Source organism: Bombina bombina, chromosome 4 (genome assembly GCF_027579735.1).
Source record: "Bombina bombina isolate aBomBom1 chromosome 4, aBomBom1.pri, whole genome shotgun sequence".
NCBI lineage: Eukaryota > Metazoa > Chordata > Amphibia > Anura > Bombinatoridae > Bombina > Bombina bombina.
The window spans coordinates 192,124,981-192,146,615 of record NC_069502.1 but is presented as its reverse complement, the minus strand read 5'-3'; the positions used below and the strand labels follow the sequence as shown (position 1 = coordinate 192,146,615).

The 21,635-nt window shown below is 40.4% G+C and overlaps 1 protein-coding gene across 1 annotated transcript in view; it reads left to right on the top strand.

The window, feature by feature from the left end:
- TPO (thyroid peroxidase) overlaps positions 1-21,635 on the top strand; it is a 290,022-nt gene that overhangs the window by 167,139 nt on the left and 101,248 nt on the right. The window contains exon 10 of the mRNA XM_053711339.1: positions 8,098-8,306. Within this exon, the coding sequence (XP_053567314.1) occupies positions 8,098-8,306 (209 nt within the window). The remainder of the gene's footprint in view (positions 1-8,097; positions 8,307-21,635) is intronic.

The following is a 21,635-nucleotide window of genomic DNA, read 5'->3' as shown; positions in this document are numbered from 1 at the left end:
TTACAATTACACCTAACACTACTCTATAGTTAAATAAATTAACTAAATTAAATCAAACTAATTACAATTAAATGAAATAAACTAAATTACGAGAAAAAAAACACACTAAATTACAGAAAATAAAAAAGAATTACAAGAATTTTAAACTAATTACACCTAATCTAATCCCCCTAATAAAATAAAAAAGCCCCCCAAAATAATAAAATTCCCTAACCTATACTAAATTACAAATAGCCCTTAAAAGGGCCTTTTGCAGGGCATTGCCCCAAAGTAATCAGCTCTTTTACCTTTAAAAAAAAATACAATACTGACCCCAACATTTACAACCCACAACCCACATACCCCTACTCTAAAACCCACCCAATCCCCCCTTAAAAAAACCTAAAACTAACCCCCTGAAGATTACCCTACCTTGAGCCGTCTTCACCCAGCCGGGCACAAGTGGTCCTCCATACGGCAGAAGTTTTCATCCGATCGGGGCAGAAGAGGTCCTCCAGACAGCAGAAGGCTTCATCCAGGCTGCATCTTCTATCTTCATCCTTCCGGAGCGGAGCGGGTCCATCTTCAATCCAGCCGACGCGGAGCCATCCTCTTCAATCGAAGTCCTAACGAAGAATGAAGGTTCCTTTAAATGACGTCATCCAAGATGGCGTCCCTCGAATTCCGCTGCTCTATAACCCTGTCCGCCTGCTCTAATGAGGCGGACAGGAATCGCCGCAATTCAACCCGATCAAGTACGATCAGGTTGATTGACACCTCCCTGCTGGCGGCCCATTGGCCGCGAGTCTGCAGGGGGCGGCGTTGCACCAGCAGCTCTTGTGAGCTGCTGGTGCAATGCTGAATACGGAGAGCGTATTGCTCTCCGCATTCAGAAAGGTCTTGCGGACCTGATCCGCACTGTCGGATCAGGTCCGCAAGGCCTTTGATAAATTGGCCTCTAAGAGTCAATTTGCTCTCCACTTGTAATCTGGCCCTGCATCATTTTAGAACAGGGCATACATAGCTGCATATAAAAACCTTAAAACTATAAAAAAAAGAATCCAAATTATATACATGTGATCTCAGCTGAATCAGAGGATGCCAATGAACAAATTATGAGATTTTTTTTTATCTACAGTTAGAAATCTACAGGTTTTTGGAGCATGTGATAATTCATATTGTATATACTTTTTTAAATTTTTGGGTAAATTAACAATAATTTCATAATTATGTGAATAAAAAACTGTTATCCCCTGAAAGCTCTTTTTATACCATATATATATATATATATATATATATATATATATATATATATATATATATATATATATATATATATATATATATATATATATATATATATATATGTTTTGTAGATAAATAGTAAAAAAAGCTTTATTTCTGTTTAATTGGAGTGATAGCAAAAATGCTTTGGTGCTTTGAGCATATTTTCCTCTAAAATTCCCTGTAGAGAAAGGGTTAATATTCATTATGAAAGATCTAGCAGAATTGTGAACACCTCTAGTAATAAGTTCCACAGAAGGAAGCCAGTGACACAAATCCTGAGTGGGCTAGCAGGCTAGACAGAGCCTGTTTGAGTTTGATTAGAGGCAAGCAGGTTCAGCCGCTGGAAGAGTGCCACCAGCTGATGATAATAAAACAGTTCTTTGCTCATGTGCCTTTGGGGGTCAGGGAGTGGGTGCAAGACAGAGAGCCCCAAATGTTGCATGACGTGGCAAAGATGGGGAAATTTTATGTGGAGTCACAGGCTGACCCAGTAGCTGAAGCACCTAAGGCAGTCAGCAGCGAGCCTGAGTAATGGCCACCCCATGCACAATCAGTCCATGCTTCAGTCACTGCGACCTTCCAGAATCATCCCTCCAGACCTATTTTGGCGCCCAGTTGAATGCTACCCAGATGTTACCAATGTGACCAGCGCAGAATTCATGTTCCTCTGAGTACACAAATTTGTCAGGTCCTGTCTTCAGACAAGAACCTGGTGAGTTCCCCAGACCCAATTGTGGGGTACATTTCATTGTTTATTATCCTGGAACCTTTCCCGGGAATGTGGGGTGGTTTGAGGTGATCTGTGTGAAGCGCACCCCCAGGGCAAGAGATGGAGACAAAGGCAAATTTTCACCTGGCACATAGATTTAAACCATGACTATGTTACACCTGCAAGTTATTATGAGAGGTGCATACACCTCACAAAAAATGGCAGATAAGGTGACTGGAGGTGGAAGAGTTTTGATTCCTGTTGCATGACATATGGTTTAGGTGATGTCTAACATTCCGGCCAATGTTTTGCTGGACAATGATCTAGACATGATGACCAGCCAGTTTACCTTTCCGAGACTCCAGGTAGTTTCATGGAATTAAGCTGCACAACAATGTTCAGCCCCCAGCCTGAGACAGACTCCCTGAAAAGTCCTCATGCTCAGCCTGATTCCCCCCCAGGTGCTACCCAGACATTGAACCCCCTTGCTAAAATTCCACAGGAAAGTAGGTGTAGACTCAACTCTGAGACCATATAGTATGGGAGGACTGCTGTACATGATATCCAGATATATATATATATATATATATATATATATATATATATATATATATATATATATATATAGTATGGACTAGCAATCATGTAGATTGCTCATGAGATTGGGGCCTCTGGGGTTCATGACTAAGGGCCTATAGCATGCCCAAAATGTTGTAGCATTTTTCCTATGGACCATGTTACAAGAAAAGAAGGTCCTTTTAAACTTTGGAGGCTGGATTCTTTCTTTGCATGGTATACTGGTGTCCCAAGAGGTAGCAGATATTTTCTACACTTGTGACACATGCCAGTGGGTTGGGCTCCCCTTAAGCTCCTTCCCATGGTAGGTGAGTCATTTTAGCAAGTGTTAATAGACATCATTAAGATACAAGCTTATCATGATAGATTATGCTACCCAATACCCAGAAGCTGTGACATTCTCTAATATCAAAGCCAAGACAGTAGTCCGGTTTTTACTAGCTGGGTTTCCCAGTGAGATTTTATCTGATCAAAGCAAGTTTGTGTCAGACTTTCAATTTCAGCAGATTTGACACCTTTCTGGTGTTTGTTCCATACAGGCCCCTTATGACTCAATCATTTGATTTCTGTGGGCATTTGTAGACACTGAGCCTGATTGGGAGCGATTCCGATCCCACCTTTTCTTCAACAAGATTGCAAGGGAGGCGAAGTTATGATCTGTGCAAAATCGTCCTTAAATCCCAGAACAATATCAGTCCACAAATCCAATCTTTTTAATGTATAGCTGCCAGCCTCTTAATAGAGAGAGGATTCCGAATACTGCTAATATACAGACCCCCAGGAGATGGGAAGAGATTTCTTCAGGAACTCCCAGACCTTTTGGCTGGCTTAATCCTTGAAAACCCCAGATGGCTTATATTAGGAGACTTCAACACTTGGATTGACAACACCCTATCCCTGCTTGGGCAAGATCTCCTCAGCTTGTTGAGTACACTCGGCTTCACACAAATCGTTGCAACTCCCACCCACAGAAAAGGTCATACACTTGATCTAGTGTTCCAGTCTGGACTAGAAGTGTAACCAGTAACTGTAAACCAAGTTACTTGGTTAGACCACCACTCCATTCACTTCTCCATTGTATCACAATCAACCAGACATCAGCCTCAGAACCTGGTCAAACACCGCTCATTAAAAGGGGTGACACCACTGGATGTAGTATCACATATGGATCTACAGTAAGTGAACTAATGGGAACCTGCGAAGACCCCAGCTCCTTAATCCAAATCTATAACAAAACCATGAGAGACACCCTAGAAAGCATTGCACCAACTCGCATACGCACTGTCAAATCCCACAACAATGCACCGTGGTTTGATAGCTCCATCAGAGAAATGAAAATAACAGGATGTAAACTCAAGAGAAAGTGGCACAGAATACAGTTTCCAGAGGATAAATCCGCTCTTACCAAACATCTAGATAAATATCAATCCAAGATAACTCTAAATCTTAATTTTTATCACGTGAAATTGCAGTCTTCCACAATAGACCCAGGCAACTGTTTCGCACAGTAGAAGGCTCTGCAAACCAGCATGCATGCTTAGCCCCACCAACTTTTCTCAGGATAAATGTGAAGCATTTGTGAACTTCTTTAGAGACAAGATTTCCTCAATCCGAACTGCTATCACAGCAGGCCAAACAGTTACACACCAGAACCACTACAATGGAATGCCAGATTGCCCAAGTTTATGGTCCACTTTTTCAAATGTGGATATAAAAAGGAGTTAAAAACACCATACAAAAGTTGCATCCTACAACATGTGACTTAGACCCTACTCCAAATCAGCTCATAACTGAATGCATTAAACATTCCCCCCAGCACTCACAAAAATAGTGCAGTGTTCACTAAAAACAGGAGACTTCGAAGCTCCTCTAAAAGAAGCTGTGGTAAAACCACTCCTAAAGAAACCTTTATTAGACCCAGACTGCATGACTAATTACAGACCAGTATCCAATCTCCCATTTCAGGGGAAAATAATTGAAAAAGTAGTGGCAACTCAAATGGAAGCCCATCTATCACGCCTGAACATATTTGATCCTTTCCAGCCAGGCTTCAGATGCCGCCAAAGCACTGAAACTGTGCTAGTCCGAGTGCTAAATGATCTCCTCATGGCAAGAGACAAAGATAATTACTCCATCCTAATCCTCCTGGATCTCTCAGCTGCATTTGACACCATTAACCATAGGATTCTAATAGAGCACTTGCAGCACATCTGTGGTCTAGGAGGCACAGTTCTTAACTGGTTTAAATATTTCCTTGCTGGTAGATCACAGAGAGGGACATCATTAACCAACATGGCCTAAGGTATCGTTACGCTGATGACACACAACTCTACTTCTCCTTTGTTACAGATACTACAGGCCCAGCATGCCGCATAAACAGTTGCTTAACAGACCTCATAGAATGGATGAATGCTAGCTGTCTCAAAGTAATCAAAAGCATCAAAAATATCACACAATCACCCAACTGGCCTGGATCTTGGAGGTTCTGAACTCATTAGTTCAGCAAAGGTATGAAACCTCGGAGTGCTGATTGACACTAGACTATCTTTTAAACAGCAGATTTCCTCCGTAATAAAATCTGCCTAGCTTCATCTGAAAAACATAGCCAGTGTGCCAACATTAATCCATGAATTTGTATCATGTAGGCTATATTACTGCAATGCACTTTACTTAGGCCTCCCAAAAAAAGAACTCCAGACTACTAACCAATCAAACTCGCTCTTGCCACATAACACCTGTTCTCCACTCCCTGCATTTGCTTCCAATTAAATGGCAAACATATTTTAAATTGGCCTGCTGACCTTTAAAGCCTTAAACAAACAAGGCCCACAGTACCTGAAAGAGCTCCTGACACCCTACATCCCATCCCGCTCACTTAGGTCAGCCAATACATCCTCTCAGTGCCAAGAATAAGGACAAACTCAGGCTCCAGAGCATTCGGCCATGCTGCCCCTACTTTCTGGAACTCTTTACCGTGTGCAATCAGAGAGGCACCATCCTTACAGACTTTTAAATAAAAGCTAAAGACCCACCACTTCCATCAGGCATTCAGTCTACTTATCTGACCTTCAGAAACTCCTAACTTTTATGTCTTTATGTTGGTATATTTGTGAAATGCTTTGAGTCTCACAGGGAGAAAAGCGCTATATAAATCACAAATTATTATTCATTATTATTCAATTATAGAATGGTGCCACAGGAGTTCACTGGGTTCTCCCTGTTTAAGCTACTATATGGGCACTGCGTGGAGGGCCCACTGGATCTGTTGACAGCTATGGCCAGAGCCTGCTAAGGTGGATGTGATTGCACTGTGGCTGTAACTGCAGACAAATATTCAAGTTTTAGCTTTCCTGGGAACTGCAGAGTATTAAATACATTTTCTTCCTTTTTTATAGTGCACTGGCTAGACCCCTAAAGAACCTGACTAAGAAAATGCAGACATACATACAGTGCATACAGATGCTTCTATGTATATAATTGGAAATGTACTCAGCCAAGTGGATTCCAAGTGGGTTGAGCATCTAGTATCCTATGCAGCTATAGGAATGTCTAGCTCTTGTACTCACCATCAAGAAAAGGGAGCCATATCTTTATGACCCAGCATTTACTTTCATTATTGGCCACAATCTACTCAGCAAGCTTAACCAGGTTTCAGGGGATAATAGACGATTGTTACAGTTGAGCTTGGGCTTGCGGCCTTACTCTTTTTTGATTAAATATCAGCAGGGTTCAGTCCATGAAAAGGTTGATGGACTGTCTCAACAAGAGGACAGTGATGAGTCAGGCTGGAGAGTGGTCGAGCAAAGGCCTGAAATAAGGGCCAATATCTGACTTTGCTCTAGCCTTGGGGATGAAGGACCACTATCTTAGGCCATGGACATTATTATAGTAAAACATTGTGCAACTCTCTGTATTCTGAAGAAATGTTACAGAACTGGGGATTCTGCATTCCAGAGGTCTTTGATGCAGGTGTGTTTTTGGTCAGCAGCAAACCCTGATTGTTACATCTAGTTTTTAACCCTAGTTCCTAGGCAGACATTTTAAATGTATATGCTTGGCTGTCACAAATGGTTGTTAGGCATCAAAAAGAAACCCATTCCAAAACTTTCCAGCAATCAAGGAGTTGGCCCTAAGCGAACCATATTGCCACCCAAAGAGATAATTTCTGAGAATTATATTACATACTCAAGGTATCTTATCAGTGATCACAGATGTGAAAACATGCCTCCTTTCCTATGCATACACAGTTTGTGCCAATACCATGTGAGTGACAATACTGGCAATCAAGTATGCATAAAGCCAAAGCATGTGTACCTCATGTCTTCATGATAAATAAGGTAACTGTTTGGGAGAATACATATGACAAGAGAATTTTTGCAATTCAAGCGTGATGATAAAGTATTTTTTTTTAGTGAATCTATAATTTCAGTGACTCGTGAATAGACTATTTATAAGAAATTTTTGGTGTATTATATTCCTTTAAAGGGAGAATGTACTCAGACAAGCAGATGTTAAGACTTAAAGGGACAGTCTAGGCCAAAATAAACTTTCATGATTCAGATAGAGCATGTAATTTTAAACAATTTTCCAATTTACTTTTATCACCAATTTTGCTTTGTTCTCTTGGTATTCTTATTTGAAAGCTTAACCTAGGAGGTTCATATGCTAATTTCTTAGACCTTGAAGCCCACCTCTTTCAGATTGCATTGCAGTTTTTCATCACTAGAGGGTGTTAGTTCACGTATTTCATATAGATAACACTGTGCTCGTGCACGAGAAGTTATCTGGGAGCAGGCACTGATTGGCTAGACTGCAAGTCTGTCAAAAGAACTGAAAAAAGGGGCAGTTTGCAGAGGCTTAGATACAAGATAATCACAGAGGTTAAAAGTATATTATTATAAATGTGTTAGTTATGCAAAACTGGGAAATGGGTAATAAAGGGATTATCTATCTTTTAAAACAATAAAAATTCTGGTGTAATCTGTCCCTTTAATTGTATTCAGAGATTTTGCAGGAACACACTTTTAAATAGGCAGAGCTTTCTGTCTCTCGCTCTCCACTGACACTGAAAGGTTGATTTCTGATTCTTCTTCTTGTCTACATAGCTTTCCTATTACCAATACTACAGTATTGAAAATTTCAGTATAGGGGGCAGTTTCAACACTAAAAGACAGCTATTTCCAATGGCACTATAAAGGTATTGTAAACAATTTAATAAACTCCAGCAGATAAAATAGTGCAAATTAAATAAAGACAATTTTACAGTAAAATACTCTATTTAATAATGAGCATATGTTTTGTGCAGATATTTCCAAAATGTTTCTGATTATGGGGTCGATTAGCACCTTAAAAACCACCATTAATGTATATGGAAACTTTGTAGATAAATCATTTGATAAGGTTTTCTAAAGGATTGTGATCCCCCTGTATATTTATATATTACATTTCAAAGCCGTTTTAAAAGTTTTACAGGGAAGTGTGTATTCCATGTATAAATACTTTTTTTTTATTATTTTTGATGATTCCTTTTTTTATTATTGTTACAGGTTTTGGTATGAAAATACTCCAATTTTTACTAAGAACCAGAGAGCGGAACTTGCTAAACATTCTCTTTCACGTGTGATTTGTGATAATACCGGCCTCACTCATGTGCCTGTTGATGCTTTTCTAATGAGCACATTTCCAAGTGACTTTGTATCCTGTGACATTTTGCCTGGCATTAATCTCCAAGCTTGGAAGGAACCTTTTGAAAATGGTATGAATCAGCAAAATGATCTCTATAACACGCCCAGCTGAAAACATGATCAAACAATGCCATTCATTTCTACTATTTTGTTTTCTTTTTCAATACAATATTAAGCAGCATCTAATTTGTACAATTGTTTTTTTAAAGATACTGTTTACTGATGGAAAATATTGAGTGACTGTTCAAAAGAAGTTTTAAAATGTTCTGAACATTTGTTTTATTGTAGGAGGAACTCAATAGTTTTTTATTAGGAGGAAAACATATTCTAATACATATAACCCATAGGGCCAGATTACAAGTGGTGCAATAACATCACGGGCGCGATAAGCAATATCGCTCGACCACGCTAAAATTATCAAGCAACTTTAATTTCTCTTGTAAGGTGTATCTAGTCCACGGATCATCCATTACTTGTGGGATATTCTCATTCCCAACAGGAAGTTGCAAGAGGACACCCACGGCAGAGCTGTAATATAGCTCCTCCCCTAACTGTCATAGCCAGTCATTCTCTTGCAACTCTCAACAAGCAAGGTCGTTGTAGGAGAGAGTGGTTAAATATAGCTAGTTTATTTTCTTCAATCAAAAGTTTGTTATTTTTAAATAGTACCGGAGTTGTGCTATTTTATCTCAGGCAGTAAATAGAAGAAGAATCTGCCTGAGGTGTCTATGATCTTAGCAGGTTGTAACTAAGATCCATTGCTGTTCTCACATATGTCTGAGGGGATTACACAGATGAGGTAACTTCAGCGAGAGAATGGCGTGCAGTTTATTCTGCTATCAGGTATGTGCAGTTATAATTTTTTCTAGAGATGGAAAACACTAGAAAATGCTGCTGATACTGGATTAATGTAAGTTAAGCCTGAATACAGTGATTTAATAACGACTGGTATCATTCTTACTCCCAGGGGTAATACCCTTATATTGCAATATAAAACGTTTGCTGGCATGTTTAATCGTTTTTATATATGCTTTGGTGATAAAACTTTATTGGGGCCTAGTTTTTTCCACATGGCTGGCTTAAATTTTGACTAGAAACAGTTTACTGAGGCTTTCTACTGTTATAGTATGAAAGTTACAGTTAGTGCAGTTAAAATTACAAACTGTGACATCCAGCTTCCCTCAGGAGTCCCCTGTATGCTAAAGGACATCTCTAAAGGGCTCAAAGGCTTTCCAAAGTCGTTTATTGGGGAAGGTAGGACCACAGCTTGCTGTGGCAGTTGGTTGTGACTGTTAAAAAATGTCTATTTTGTTTTTTTGATCCGTTTTTTTTAACTAAGGGGTTAATCATCCATTTGCAAGTGGTGCAATGCTCTGCTAGCCTATTACATACACTGTAAAAATTTCATTTGATTTACTGCATTTTTTCACTGTTTTTCAAATTCTGACAAAATGTGTTTCTCTTAAAGGCACAGTACCGTTTTTTTTATATTTGCTTGTTAACTTGATTTTAAAGTGTTTTCCAAGCTTGCTAGTCTCATTCCTAGTCTGTATAAACATGTCTGACATAGAAGAAACTCCTTGTTCATTATGTTTAAAAGCCATGGTGGAACCCCTCTTAGAATGTGTATCGAATGTACTGATTTCATTTTATGCAATAAAGATCATATTCTGTTTTTTAAAAAATTATCACCAGAGTAATCTGACGAGGGGAAAGTTATGCCGACTAACTCTCCCCACGTGTCAGACCCTTTGACTCCCGCCCAAGGGACTCATGCTCAAATGGCGCCAAGTACATCTAGGGCGCCCATAGCGTTTACTTTACAAGACATAGCGGCAGTAATGGATAATACACTGTCAGCGGTATTAGCCAGACTACCTGAACTTAGAGGTTAGCTAGATAGCTCTGGTGTGAGACAAAATGCAGAGCATACTGACGCTTTAAGAACCATGTCTGATACTGCCTCACAATATGCAGAAGCTGAGGAAGGAGAGCTTCAGTCAGTGGGTGATGTTAATGACTCGGGAACGATACCTGATTCTAATATTTCTACATTTAAATTTAAGCTTGAACACCTCCGCATGTTGCTTAGGGAGGTTTTAGCTGCTCTGAATGACTGTGATACCATTGCAGTGCCAGAGAAACTGTGTAGACTGGATAAATGCTTTGCAGTGCCGGTGTGTACTGATGTTTTTCCAATACCTAAAAGGTTTACAGAAATTATTAATAAGGAATGGGATAGACCAGGTGTGCCGTTCTCTTCCCCTCCTATTTTTAGAAAAATGTTTTCCAATAGACGCCACCACAAAGGACTTATGGCAGACAGTCCCTAAGGTGGAGGGAGCAGTTTCTACTCTAGCAAAGCGTACTACTATCCCTGTCGAGGACAGTTGTGCTTTTTTAGATCCAATGGATAAAAAATTAGGTTACCTTAAGAAAATATTTATTCAACAAGGTTTTATCCTACAACCCATTGCATGCATTGCCCCTGTCACTGCTGCTGCAGCGTACTGGTTTGAGTCTCTGGAAGAGGCTTTACAGCTAGCGACTCCATTGGATGACATACTTGACAAACTTAGAGCACTTAAGCTAGCCAATTATTTTATTTCTGATGCCATTGTTCATTTGAATAAACTAACGGCTAAGAATTCTGGTTTTGCTATACAGGCGCGCAGAGCGCTATGGCTTAAATCATACACACAAAGAGGAACTCCAGCACTCCAGTAGTAGAAAAAGGCAATTTATTAAGCAACGTTTCGGGGTCACAGCCCCTTCCTCATGCTATATCATATAGCATGAGGAAGGGGCTGTGACCCCGAAACGTTGCTTAATAAATTGCCTTTTTCTTCTACTGGAGTGCTGGAGTTCCTCTTTGTGTGTACCATTTGCAGATTATTGGGGGGCTGTGGCAGTGCCCCTGGTCTCCTGTGCACCCAGACCTCTGTGCTGTGCTCACTTTTGGACTATGGCTTAAATCATGGTCAGCTGACGTGACTTTAAAATCTAAGCTACTTAACATTCCCTTCAAGGGGCAGACCCTATTCGGGCCTGGTTTGAAGGAGATTATTGCTGATATCACGGGAGGAAAAGGCCGTGCCCTTCCTCAGGACAGGTCCAAATCTAGGGCCAAACAGTCTAATTTTCGAAACTTCAAGGCAGGTGCGGCATCAACTTCCTCTAATAATAAACAAGAGGGAACTTTTGCTCAATCCAAGACGGTCTGGAGACCAAACCAGACCTGGAAAAAAGGTAAGCAGGTCAAAAAGCCTGCTGCTGCCTCTAAGACAGCATGAAGGAACGAACCCCTTATCCGGTAATGGATCTAGTAGGGGGCAGACTTTCACTCTTCGCCCAGGCATGGGCAAGAGATGTTCAGGATCCCTGGGCGTTGGAAATTATATCCCAGGGATATCTTCTGGACTTCAAAGCTTCCCCCCCAAAAGGTAGATTTCACCTTTCACAATTATCTGCAAACCAGATAAAGAGAGAGGCATTCTTACACTGTGTACGAGACCTCCTAGTTATGGGAGTGATCCATCCAGTTCCAAAGGAGGAACAGGAACAGGGTTTTTACTCAAATCTGTTTGTGGTTCCCAAAAAAGAGGGAACCTTCAGACCGATTTTGGATCTAAAGATCTTAAACAAATTCCTCAAAGTTCCGTCGTTCAAGATGGATACTATTCGTACCATCCTACCACTGATCCAGGAGGGTCAATATATGACTACAGTGGATCTAAAGGATGCTTATCTTCACATTCCGATACACAAAGATCATCATCGGTTTCTCAGGTTTGCCTTTCAAGACAGGCATTACCAGTTGTAGCTCTTCCCTTTGGATTAGCTACAGCCCCAAGAATCTTTACAAAGGTTCTAGGGTCGCTTTTGGCGGTCCTAAGGCCGCAGGGCATAGCAGTAGCCCCTTATTTAGACGACATCCTGATACAGGCGTCAAACTTCCAAATTGCCAAGTCTCATACGGACGTAGTACTGGCATTTCTGAGGTTGCATGGGTGGAAAGTGAACGAGGAAAAGTGTTTTCTATCCCCACTCACAAGAGTTTCCTTTCTAGGGACTCTGATAGATTCTGTAGAAATGAAAATTTACCTTGACGGAATCCAGGTTATCAAAGCTTCTAAATTTCTGTCGGGTTCTTCATTCCATTCTGCGCCCTTTGGTGGCTCAGTGTACGGAAGTAATCGGCTTAATGGTAGCGGCAATGGACATAGTGCCGTTTGCACGCTTACATCTCAGACCGCTGCAACTATGCAGGCTCAGTCAGTGGAGCGGGGATTACACAGATTTGGCCCCTCAACTGAATCTGGACCAAGAGACCAGGGATTCTCTTCCCTGGTGGCTATCTCGGGTCCATCTGTCCAAAGGTATGACCTTCGCAGGCCAGATTGGACTAGTGTAACAACAAATGCCAGCCTTCTAGGTTGGGTTGCAGTCTGGAACTCCCTGAAGGCTCAGGGATCGTTGACTCAGGAGGAGTCTCTCCTTCCAATAAATATTCTGGAACTAAGAGTGATATTCAAGGCTCTTCAGGTTTGGCCTCAGTTAGCAACTCTGAGGTACATCAGATTTCAGTCGGTCAACATCACGACTGTAGCTTACATCAACCATCGAGGGGGAACAAGAAGTTCCCTAGAGATGTTAGAAGTTTCAAAAATGATTCACTGGGCAGAGATTCACTCTTGTCACCTATCAGCTATCCATATCCCAGGTGTAGAGCACTGGGAGGCGGATTTTCTAAGTCGTCAGACTTTTAATCCGGGAGAGTGGGAACTCCATCCGGAGGTATTTGCACAACTGATTCTCTGTTGGGGCAAACCAGAACTGGATCTCATGGCGTCTCGCCAGAATGCCAAGCTTCCGTGTTACAGATCCAGGTCCAGGGATCCCAAGGCGACACTGATAGATACTCTAGCAGCGCCCTGGTCTTTCAACCTGGCTTATGTGTTTCCACCGTTTCCTCTGCTCCCTCGACTGATTGCCAAGATCAAGCAGGAGAGAGCATCGGTGATTCTGATAGCACCTGCGTGGCCACGCAGGACCTGGTATGCAGATCTAGTGGACATGTCATCCTTTCCACCATGGTCTCTGCCTCTGAGACAGGTCCTTCTACTTCAGGGTCCTTTCAACCATCCAAATCTAATTTCTCTGAGGCTGACTGCCTGGTGATTGAACACTTGATTTTATCAAAGCGTGGCTTCTCCGAGTCAGTTATTGATACCTTAATACAGGCACGAAAGCCTGTCACCAGGAAAATTTACCATAAGGTATGGCGTAGATATCTTTATTGGTGTGAATCCAAGGGTTACTCATGGAGTAAGGTCAAGATTCCTAGGATTTTATCTTTTCTCCAAGAAGGTTTGGAAAAAGGATTGTCAGCTAGTTTCTTAAAGGGACAGATTTTTGCTCTGTCTATTCTTTTGCACTAGCGTCTGGCAGATGTTCCAGACGTTCAGGCATTTTGTCAGGTTTTAGTTATAATCAAGCCTGTGTTTAAACCTGGAGCTTAAACTTGGTTCTTAAGGTTCTTCAAGGAGTTCCGTTTGAACCTCTTCATTCCATAGATATCAAACTTTTATCTTGGAAAGTTCTTTTTTTTTTTTTTGGTAGCTATTTCCTCGGTTCGTAGAGTCTCTGAGCTATCTGCCTTACAATGTGATTCTCCTTATCTGATTTTTCATATAGATAAGGTAGTCCTGCGTACCAAACCTGGGTTCTTACCTAAGGTGGTATCTAACAAGAATATCAATCAAGAGATTGTGGTTCCATCCTTGTGTTACACAATCTGGACGTGGTCCGTGCTTTAAAGTTTTACTTACAAGCTACTAAAGATTTTCGTCAAACATCTGCTTTGTCTGTTGTCTACTCTGGACAGAGGAGAGGTCAAAAGGCTTTGGCAACCTCTTTTTCTTTTTGGCTAAGAAGCTTAATCCGCTTAGCCTATGAGACTGCTGGACAGCAGCCTCCTGAAAGGATAACAGCTCATTCCACTAGAGCTGTGGCTTCCACTTGGGCCTTTAAAAATGAGGCTTCTGTTGAACAGATTTGCAAGGCGGCGACTTGGTCTTCGCTTCATACTTTTTCAAAATTTTACAAATTTGATACTTTTGCTTCTTCGGAGGCTATATTTGGGAGGAAGGTTTTACAGGCAGTGGTTCCTTCCATTTAAATTCCTGCCTTGTCCCTCCCTTCATCCGTGTACTTTAGCTTTGGTATTGGTATCCCACAAGTAATGGATGATCCGTGGACTGGATACACCTTACAAGAGAAAACACAATTTATGCTTACCTGATAAATTTATTTCTCTTGTGGTGTATCCAGTCCATGGCCCGCCCTGTCATTTTAAGGCAGGTAATTTTTAAATTTAAACTACAGTAACCACTACACCCTATGGTTCCTCATTTCTCTGCTTGTTTTCGGTTGAATGACTGGCTATGACAGTTAGGGGAGGAGCTATATTACAGCTCTGCTGTGGGTGTCCTCTTGCAACTTCCTGTTGGGAATGAGAATATCCCAAAAGTAATGGATGATCCGTGGACTGGATACACCACAAGAGAAATAAATTTATCAGGTAAGCATAAATTGTGTTTTTGCAAGTCCATGGTAAAGGGCGTTAACCAGAGATGGATAAGTGCAGCCTATAGGTTCAATAGATACACTAACTTGTGCTGGTATTACAAGTCGAAGTTATAGTTTGCACTCAAGCTGAAACTGCGCTAGAATATTTAGCACAACTTCAAATCTGAGGTCAAGGGTTAAAAAGAAGTTGCGCAAAACACATAAAAACACTTTAAAATAAAGAGTATTACACACATATACACTTTTTGATAAAATATATCATTATTATTAATAAAAAATGTTTTAAATCAGTGAAAGGGATATGGTATAAGGTTTTGACTGGGAATGGTTCCTATGTGTATAGGTATACATGCATACTTGTGTATGTATACATGTCTATACATGTGTGTTTATGTGTAAATATGTATATGCACACATACATACATATATATATATATATTATATATATATATATACATTTAAACACACACACACACACACACACATATATATATATATATATATATATATATATATAGTATATATATATATATATATATATATATATATATATATATATATATATATATATATATATATATATATATATATATATATATATTAATTTTTTAGGTCTCCCTGCAATGTCATTTTTTTCATTTTTAGGGCTCCATTTACTAACAGGTGGGTGGACAGTTTCACATTTGCGTGACCAATCATGCAACTGAAGGGGCTGTTAATCACCGAGAGCTCTCTTTGAACCTGACCCGCAAGGGCTCCGTAGCAGCTCTTGCTGCTTCATACATGGAGCTCCTAATGTGTTTTAATATATATATATATATATATATATATATATATATATATATATATATATATATACAATATATATACAATATACAATATATCCCACTTGTGGTTTTAAATATTACTGTGTGCTTGCTAGTGAGTGCCAGGTTTTCTGTGTGTTGTGCTGACAATTTTGTTTTGTAATTTTCCCTATGGGTTTGTCATCCAAGCTGGTACTGCTTGAGTTACTGGAAACTGTACAGCTGTCTGTAAGTATTCAGGGCTGTGGGCTTTACACTGAATTTCTGTGTTTATATATAAAAAGAAAATAAACATTTCTTTCCTAAGATATGGTGAGTCCACGGCTTGAGTAATTACTGTTGAGAATGTGTCTCCTGGCCAGCAGGAGGAGGCAAAGTGCACCACAGTTAAACTGCTAAGTATCACTCCCTTACCCACAACCCCCAGTCATTCTATTTGCCTTCGGTGCATTGAGGAGGTGAAGTTTAGATGTCTGAGGAAAAATTTTGATTTAATCTATAAGCAAGTTTTGGGGTATAGCCATATTCCACGTCATTCCTTGCAGTCAGGTAGTGGTGGCTTTAAAGCAGTTAGGAACATGTAAAAAGGTACTTACTGCGTTTTCCTAACAATTGCTGCCCTAGTTTAGATAGCCAGAGTTGGCTACTCTGTTCTTTCTTTTTCAAAGGTCTCTGTGAGGAACTGTGTCTTCTCATACCTTGTAACTGTCTGCATGCCGGACAGCAGAGCAGGTAAGTGCTGTTTCTTCCAGTTGGGGAGAACTTAAATTAAAATACTTTTTTATTAGGACATAGATAATCCTGTTGTATGTGTTACACTGGGGCATGAAGCAGGCACTGTAGCATGTGTGAGACTAACATTTAAACTCTTTTAAAAAGAAAGGTTAAAATGTTTTTATTAGGCTTTATTTTCTGACACATATTTACTTGATAAAACAATACAAGTTTAAACTGAAAGTAATGCTGAATTGTCTATTTCAGAAGTTTATTCATTTCCCCTTTGCTTCAAAATAAAACGATGCAGCATTTTAAACTGTCAGGTTTGAAAAACTGGATATTTCTGGTACTCAAAGCTTGTTTGGACCAGTCTGGCAGAAATTATCTCTGATATTACGGGTGGAAAGGGGTCTTTTCTACCTCAAGATAAGAAGAATAGGTTCTAAAGGACGTCAGAGTAATTTTCGTTCCTTTCATAACTTCAGAGGAAAGCCTTCACCTTCTTCTTCTTCCAAGCAGGAACAATCCAAGACTTCTTGGAAACCCAATCAGTCTTGGAATAAGGGGAAACAATCAAATAAACCAGCAGCTGATTCCAAATCAGCATGAAGGGTTTGCCTCGCTCCGGGATCGGATCAGGTGGGGGGCAGACTTTCTCAGTTCTCTCAAGCCTGGATACGAGGTGTCCCAGATCCCTGGACTGTGGACATCGTATTCCAGGGTTACAAATTGGAATTCAAGACTTTTCCTCTCAGAGGCAGATTCCATCTCTCAAGATTATCTGCAGACCAGACAAAGAGAGAGGTGTTTTTGAAATGTATACAACATCTTTCCTCCCTGGTAGTGATAGTTCCAGTTCCAGTGCAGGAACAGGGTCTCATACCTATTTGGGGTTCCCAAAAAAGAGGTTACAGAGTAAACTGCTTGTGTAATATGGATATGCCTGTGTATGTATATATATATATGTGTATGTATGTATATATATATATATATATATATATATATATATATGTATGTGTGTATATGTATATATATGCATAGATGCGTATAGGTATATGTGTGTATGTATATATATATATATATATATATATATATATATACAGGGAGTGCAGAATTATTAGGCAAATGAGTATTTTGACCACATCATCCTCTTTATGCATGTTGTCTTACTCCAAGCTGTATAGGCTCGAAAGCCTACTACCAATTAAGCATATTAGGTGATGTGCATCTCTGTAATGAGAAGGGGTGTGGTCTAATGACATCAACACCCTATATCAGGTGTGCATAATTATTAGGCAACTTCCTTTCCTTTGGCAAAATCGGTCAAAAGAAGGACTTGACAGGCTCAGAAAAGTAAAAAATAGTGAGATATCTTGCAGAGGGATGCAGCACTCTTAAAATTGCAAAGCTTCTGAAGCGTGATCATCGAACAATCAAGCGTTTCATTCAAAATAGTCAACAGGGTCACAAGAAGCGTGTGGAAAAACCAAGGCGCAAAATAACTGCCCATGAACTGAGAAAAGTCAAGCGTGCAGCTGCCAAGATGCCACTTGCCACCAGTTTGGTCATATTTCAGAGCTGCAACATCACTGGAGTGCCCAAAAGCACAAGGTGTGCAATACTCAGAGACATGGCCAAGGTAAGAAAGGCTGAAAGACGACCACCACTGAACAAGACACACAAGCTGAAACGTCAAGACTGGGCCAAGAAATATCTCAAGACTGATTTTTCTAAGGTTTTATGGACTGATGAAATGAGAGTGAGTCTTGATGGGCCAGATGGATGGGCCCGTGGCTGGATTGGTAAAGGGCAGAGAGCTCCAGTCCGACTCAGACGCCAGCAAGGTGGAGGTGGAGTACTGGTTTGGGCTGGTATCATCAAAGATGAGCTTGTGGGGCCTTTTCGGGTTGAGGATGGAGTCAAGCTCAACTCCCAGTCCTACTGCCAGTTTCTGGAAGACACCTTCTTCAAGCAGTGGTACAGGAAGAAGTCTGCATCCTTCAAGAAAAACATGATTTTCATGCAGGACAATGCTCCATCACACGCGTCCAAGTACTCCACAGCGTGACTGGCAAGAAAGGGTATAAAAGAAGAAAATCTAATGACATGGCCTCCTTGTTCACCTGATCGGAACCCCATTGAGAACCTGTGGTCCATCATCAAATGTGAGATTTACAAGGAGGGAAAACAGTACACCTCTCTGAACAGTGTCTGGGAGGCTGTGGTTGCTGCTGCACGCAATGTTGATGGTGAACAGATCAAAACACTGACAGAATCCATGGATGGCAGGCTTTTGAGTGTCCTTGCAAAGAAAGGTGGCTATATTGGTCACTGATTTGTTTTTGTTTTGTTTTTGAATGTCAGAAATGTATATTTGTGAATGTTGAGATGTTATATTGGTTTCACTGGTAAAAATAAATAATTGAAATGGGTATATATTTGTTTTTTGTTAAGTTGCCTAATAATTATGCACAGTAATAGTCACCTGCACACACAGATATCCCCCTAAAATAGCTAAAACTAAAAACAAACTAAAAACTACTTCCAAAAATATTCAGCTTTGATATTAATGAGTTTTTTTGGGTTCATTGAGAACATGGTTGTTGTTCAATAATAAAATTAATCCTCAAAAATACAACTTGCCTAATAATTCTGCACTCCCTGTATATATATATATATATATATATATATATATATATATATATATATATATATATATATATATATATATATATATATATATATATATATATATATGTGTGTGTGTGTGTGTGAATGGATCTGTATATCTGATATTCTGATAATATTCCCTGGCAATGGAAAGAAATTGCCCCTTTAACTTAAATGCCCTGTTTCAAGAACAAAAGCCATAAAGCCTTTTGTTTACCATGCCCTGTCTACCTCAAAGAACATCAGGAGATGGTAAATAAGGGTTATTATTTACCCAAGCTTCCTCCCATTTCAATAGAGTCACCAAACGTTTACATATAAAAAGGAGTCTTTTCAATGTGGCTGTTGGGGTGTGGATGTGGTAGATAACAGGTTATCATGATTTATAGCTATCCACCCCAGTCAGTTCATGACAACCATAGACCTAAAAGATGTGTATCTTCATGTTCACAGGGACCATCACAGATTCCTGAGATTTGCCCTTCTGGACAAACATAGCCACTGCTCCCAGAATTTTTTTAAAGGTTCTGGGGGCTCTTTTGGCAATGATCCATTCTCGTGGAATTGCTGTGGCACCCTACCTGGACGACATATTGGTTCAGGCGCCATCTTTTCAACAAGCAAAATCTCACACAGAGATATTGTTGTCTTTTCTTTGTTCCCACGGATGAAATGTGAATCTGGAAAAAGCTCCCTTTCCCCTGCTACAAGAGTAGTGTTCTTAGGGACCATAATAGAGTCTCTATTGATGAAGATTTTTCTGACAGAGGTCAGGAAAAACAAAATAATTTCCTCTTGCCTCTATCTTCAGGTTACTGCTCATCCTTCAGTGGCTCAATGTATGGAGGTAATTGGTCTGATGGTGGCTTCCATGGAAATCATTCCTTTTGCTCGATTCCATTTGAGAGCTCTCCAGTGGTGCATGCTCAGACAATGGAATGGCGACCATGTGGATCTATCTCAGAGAATAGAGTTAGATCAGTCATCAAGGGACTCTCTCCCGTGGTGGATTTCTCAGGAACATCTGTCTCAGGGCACATGCTTTCGGAATCCTTCCGGGGTGATCATGACCACAGACGCCAGCCTGCTGGGCTGGGGACCAGTCTGGAATTCGTTAATAGCTTAGGGCCTTTGGACTCGGGAGGAGTCTGCTCTTCCCATCAACATATTGGAGTTGAGGGTGATTTACAATGCTCTATTGGCTTGGCCTCAGTTGTCCTCAGCCCAGTTCATCAGGTTCCAGTCAGGCAATATAACCTCTGTGACTTACATCAATCACCAGGGAGGAACTCTGAGTTCCTTAGCCATGAAGGAGTTTACTTGGACAACTGGGAAGCAGATTTTCTGAGCAGACAGACTTTTCATCCTGGGAAGTGGGAACTCTATCCGGAGGTGTTTTCCAGCTTAGTCCTCAAATAGGGGGTGCTGGATTCCGCAGGCCGTTCTGATTGATGCTCTAGCGGTTCCTTGGGTTTTCAGGTTGGTATACCTGTTTCCTCCATTTGCTCTCCTTCCATGAGTCATTGCTTGTATCAAACAGGAGAGGGCATCTGTGATTCTAATAGCCCCTGCATGGCCTCGCTGGATCTGGTTTGCAGACCTAGTGGAAATGTCATCTCTCCCACCTTGGAGACTACCTCTGAGGAAGGCCCTCCTGATTCAGGGTCCCTTCCTTCATTCAAATCTTGTTTCTCTGAAGCTGACTGCTTGGAGATTGAATGCTTGATTCTGTCTAAGCTTAGTTTTTCTCATTCTGTCATTGAGACCCATGATTCAGGCTCGCAAGCTTGTTACTAGAAAGATTTACCATAAGATATGGTGTAAATATCTTTATTGGTGTAAATCCAAGGGCTATTCTTGGAATAGAATTAGAATTCCTAGAATGTTATCTTTTCTTCAGGAAGGCCTGGAGAAGGGATTGTCAGTTAGTATCCTGAGGGGTCAGATTTCTGCTTTATCTGTTTTACCACAATAACGTTTGGCGGGTGTGCCAGATGTGCAATCTTTTTGTCAGGCCTTGGTCAAAATCAGGCCTGTCTTTAAGTCTGTTGCTCCTCCTTGGAGCCTTAACCTTGTTCCTAAAGTGTTACAGCTGGCTCCGTTTGAGCCATCGCATTACATAGACATTAAGTTGTTATCTTGGAAGGTTTTGTTTTTTGTTGCTATCTCTTCTGCTCGAAGAGTCTCTGAACTCTAAGCTCTGCAGAGTGATTCCCCTTATCTTATTGTTCATGCTGATAAGGTGGTTCTTCGTACTAAGTTAGGTTTCCTTCCTAAGGTTGTTTCTAATAGAAATATCAATCAGGAAATTGTTGTTCCCTCTCTGTGTCCTAATCCTGCTTTGTTACACAATTTGGATGTTGTACATGATCTTAAATTCTACTTACAGGTGACTAAGGATTTTCACCAGTCCTCTGCCCTCTTTGTCTGTTTCTCTGGGAAACAAAAAGGTCATAAAGCTACTGCTACTACTCTTTCTTTTTGGTTACAAAGTATAATTTGTTTGGCTTATGAGACTGCTGGACAGCAGCCTCCTGAGAGAATTACGGCTCATTCCACAAGAGCTGTTTCCTCTTCTTGGGCTTCTGTGAAGCTTCTGTAGAACAAATTTGCAAG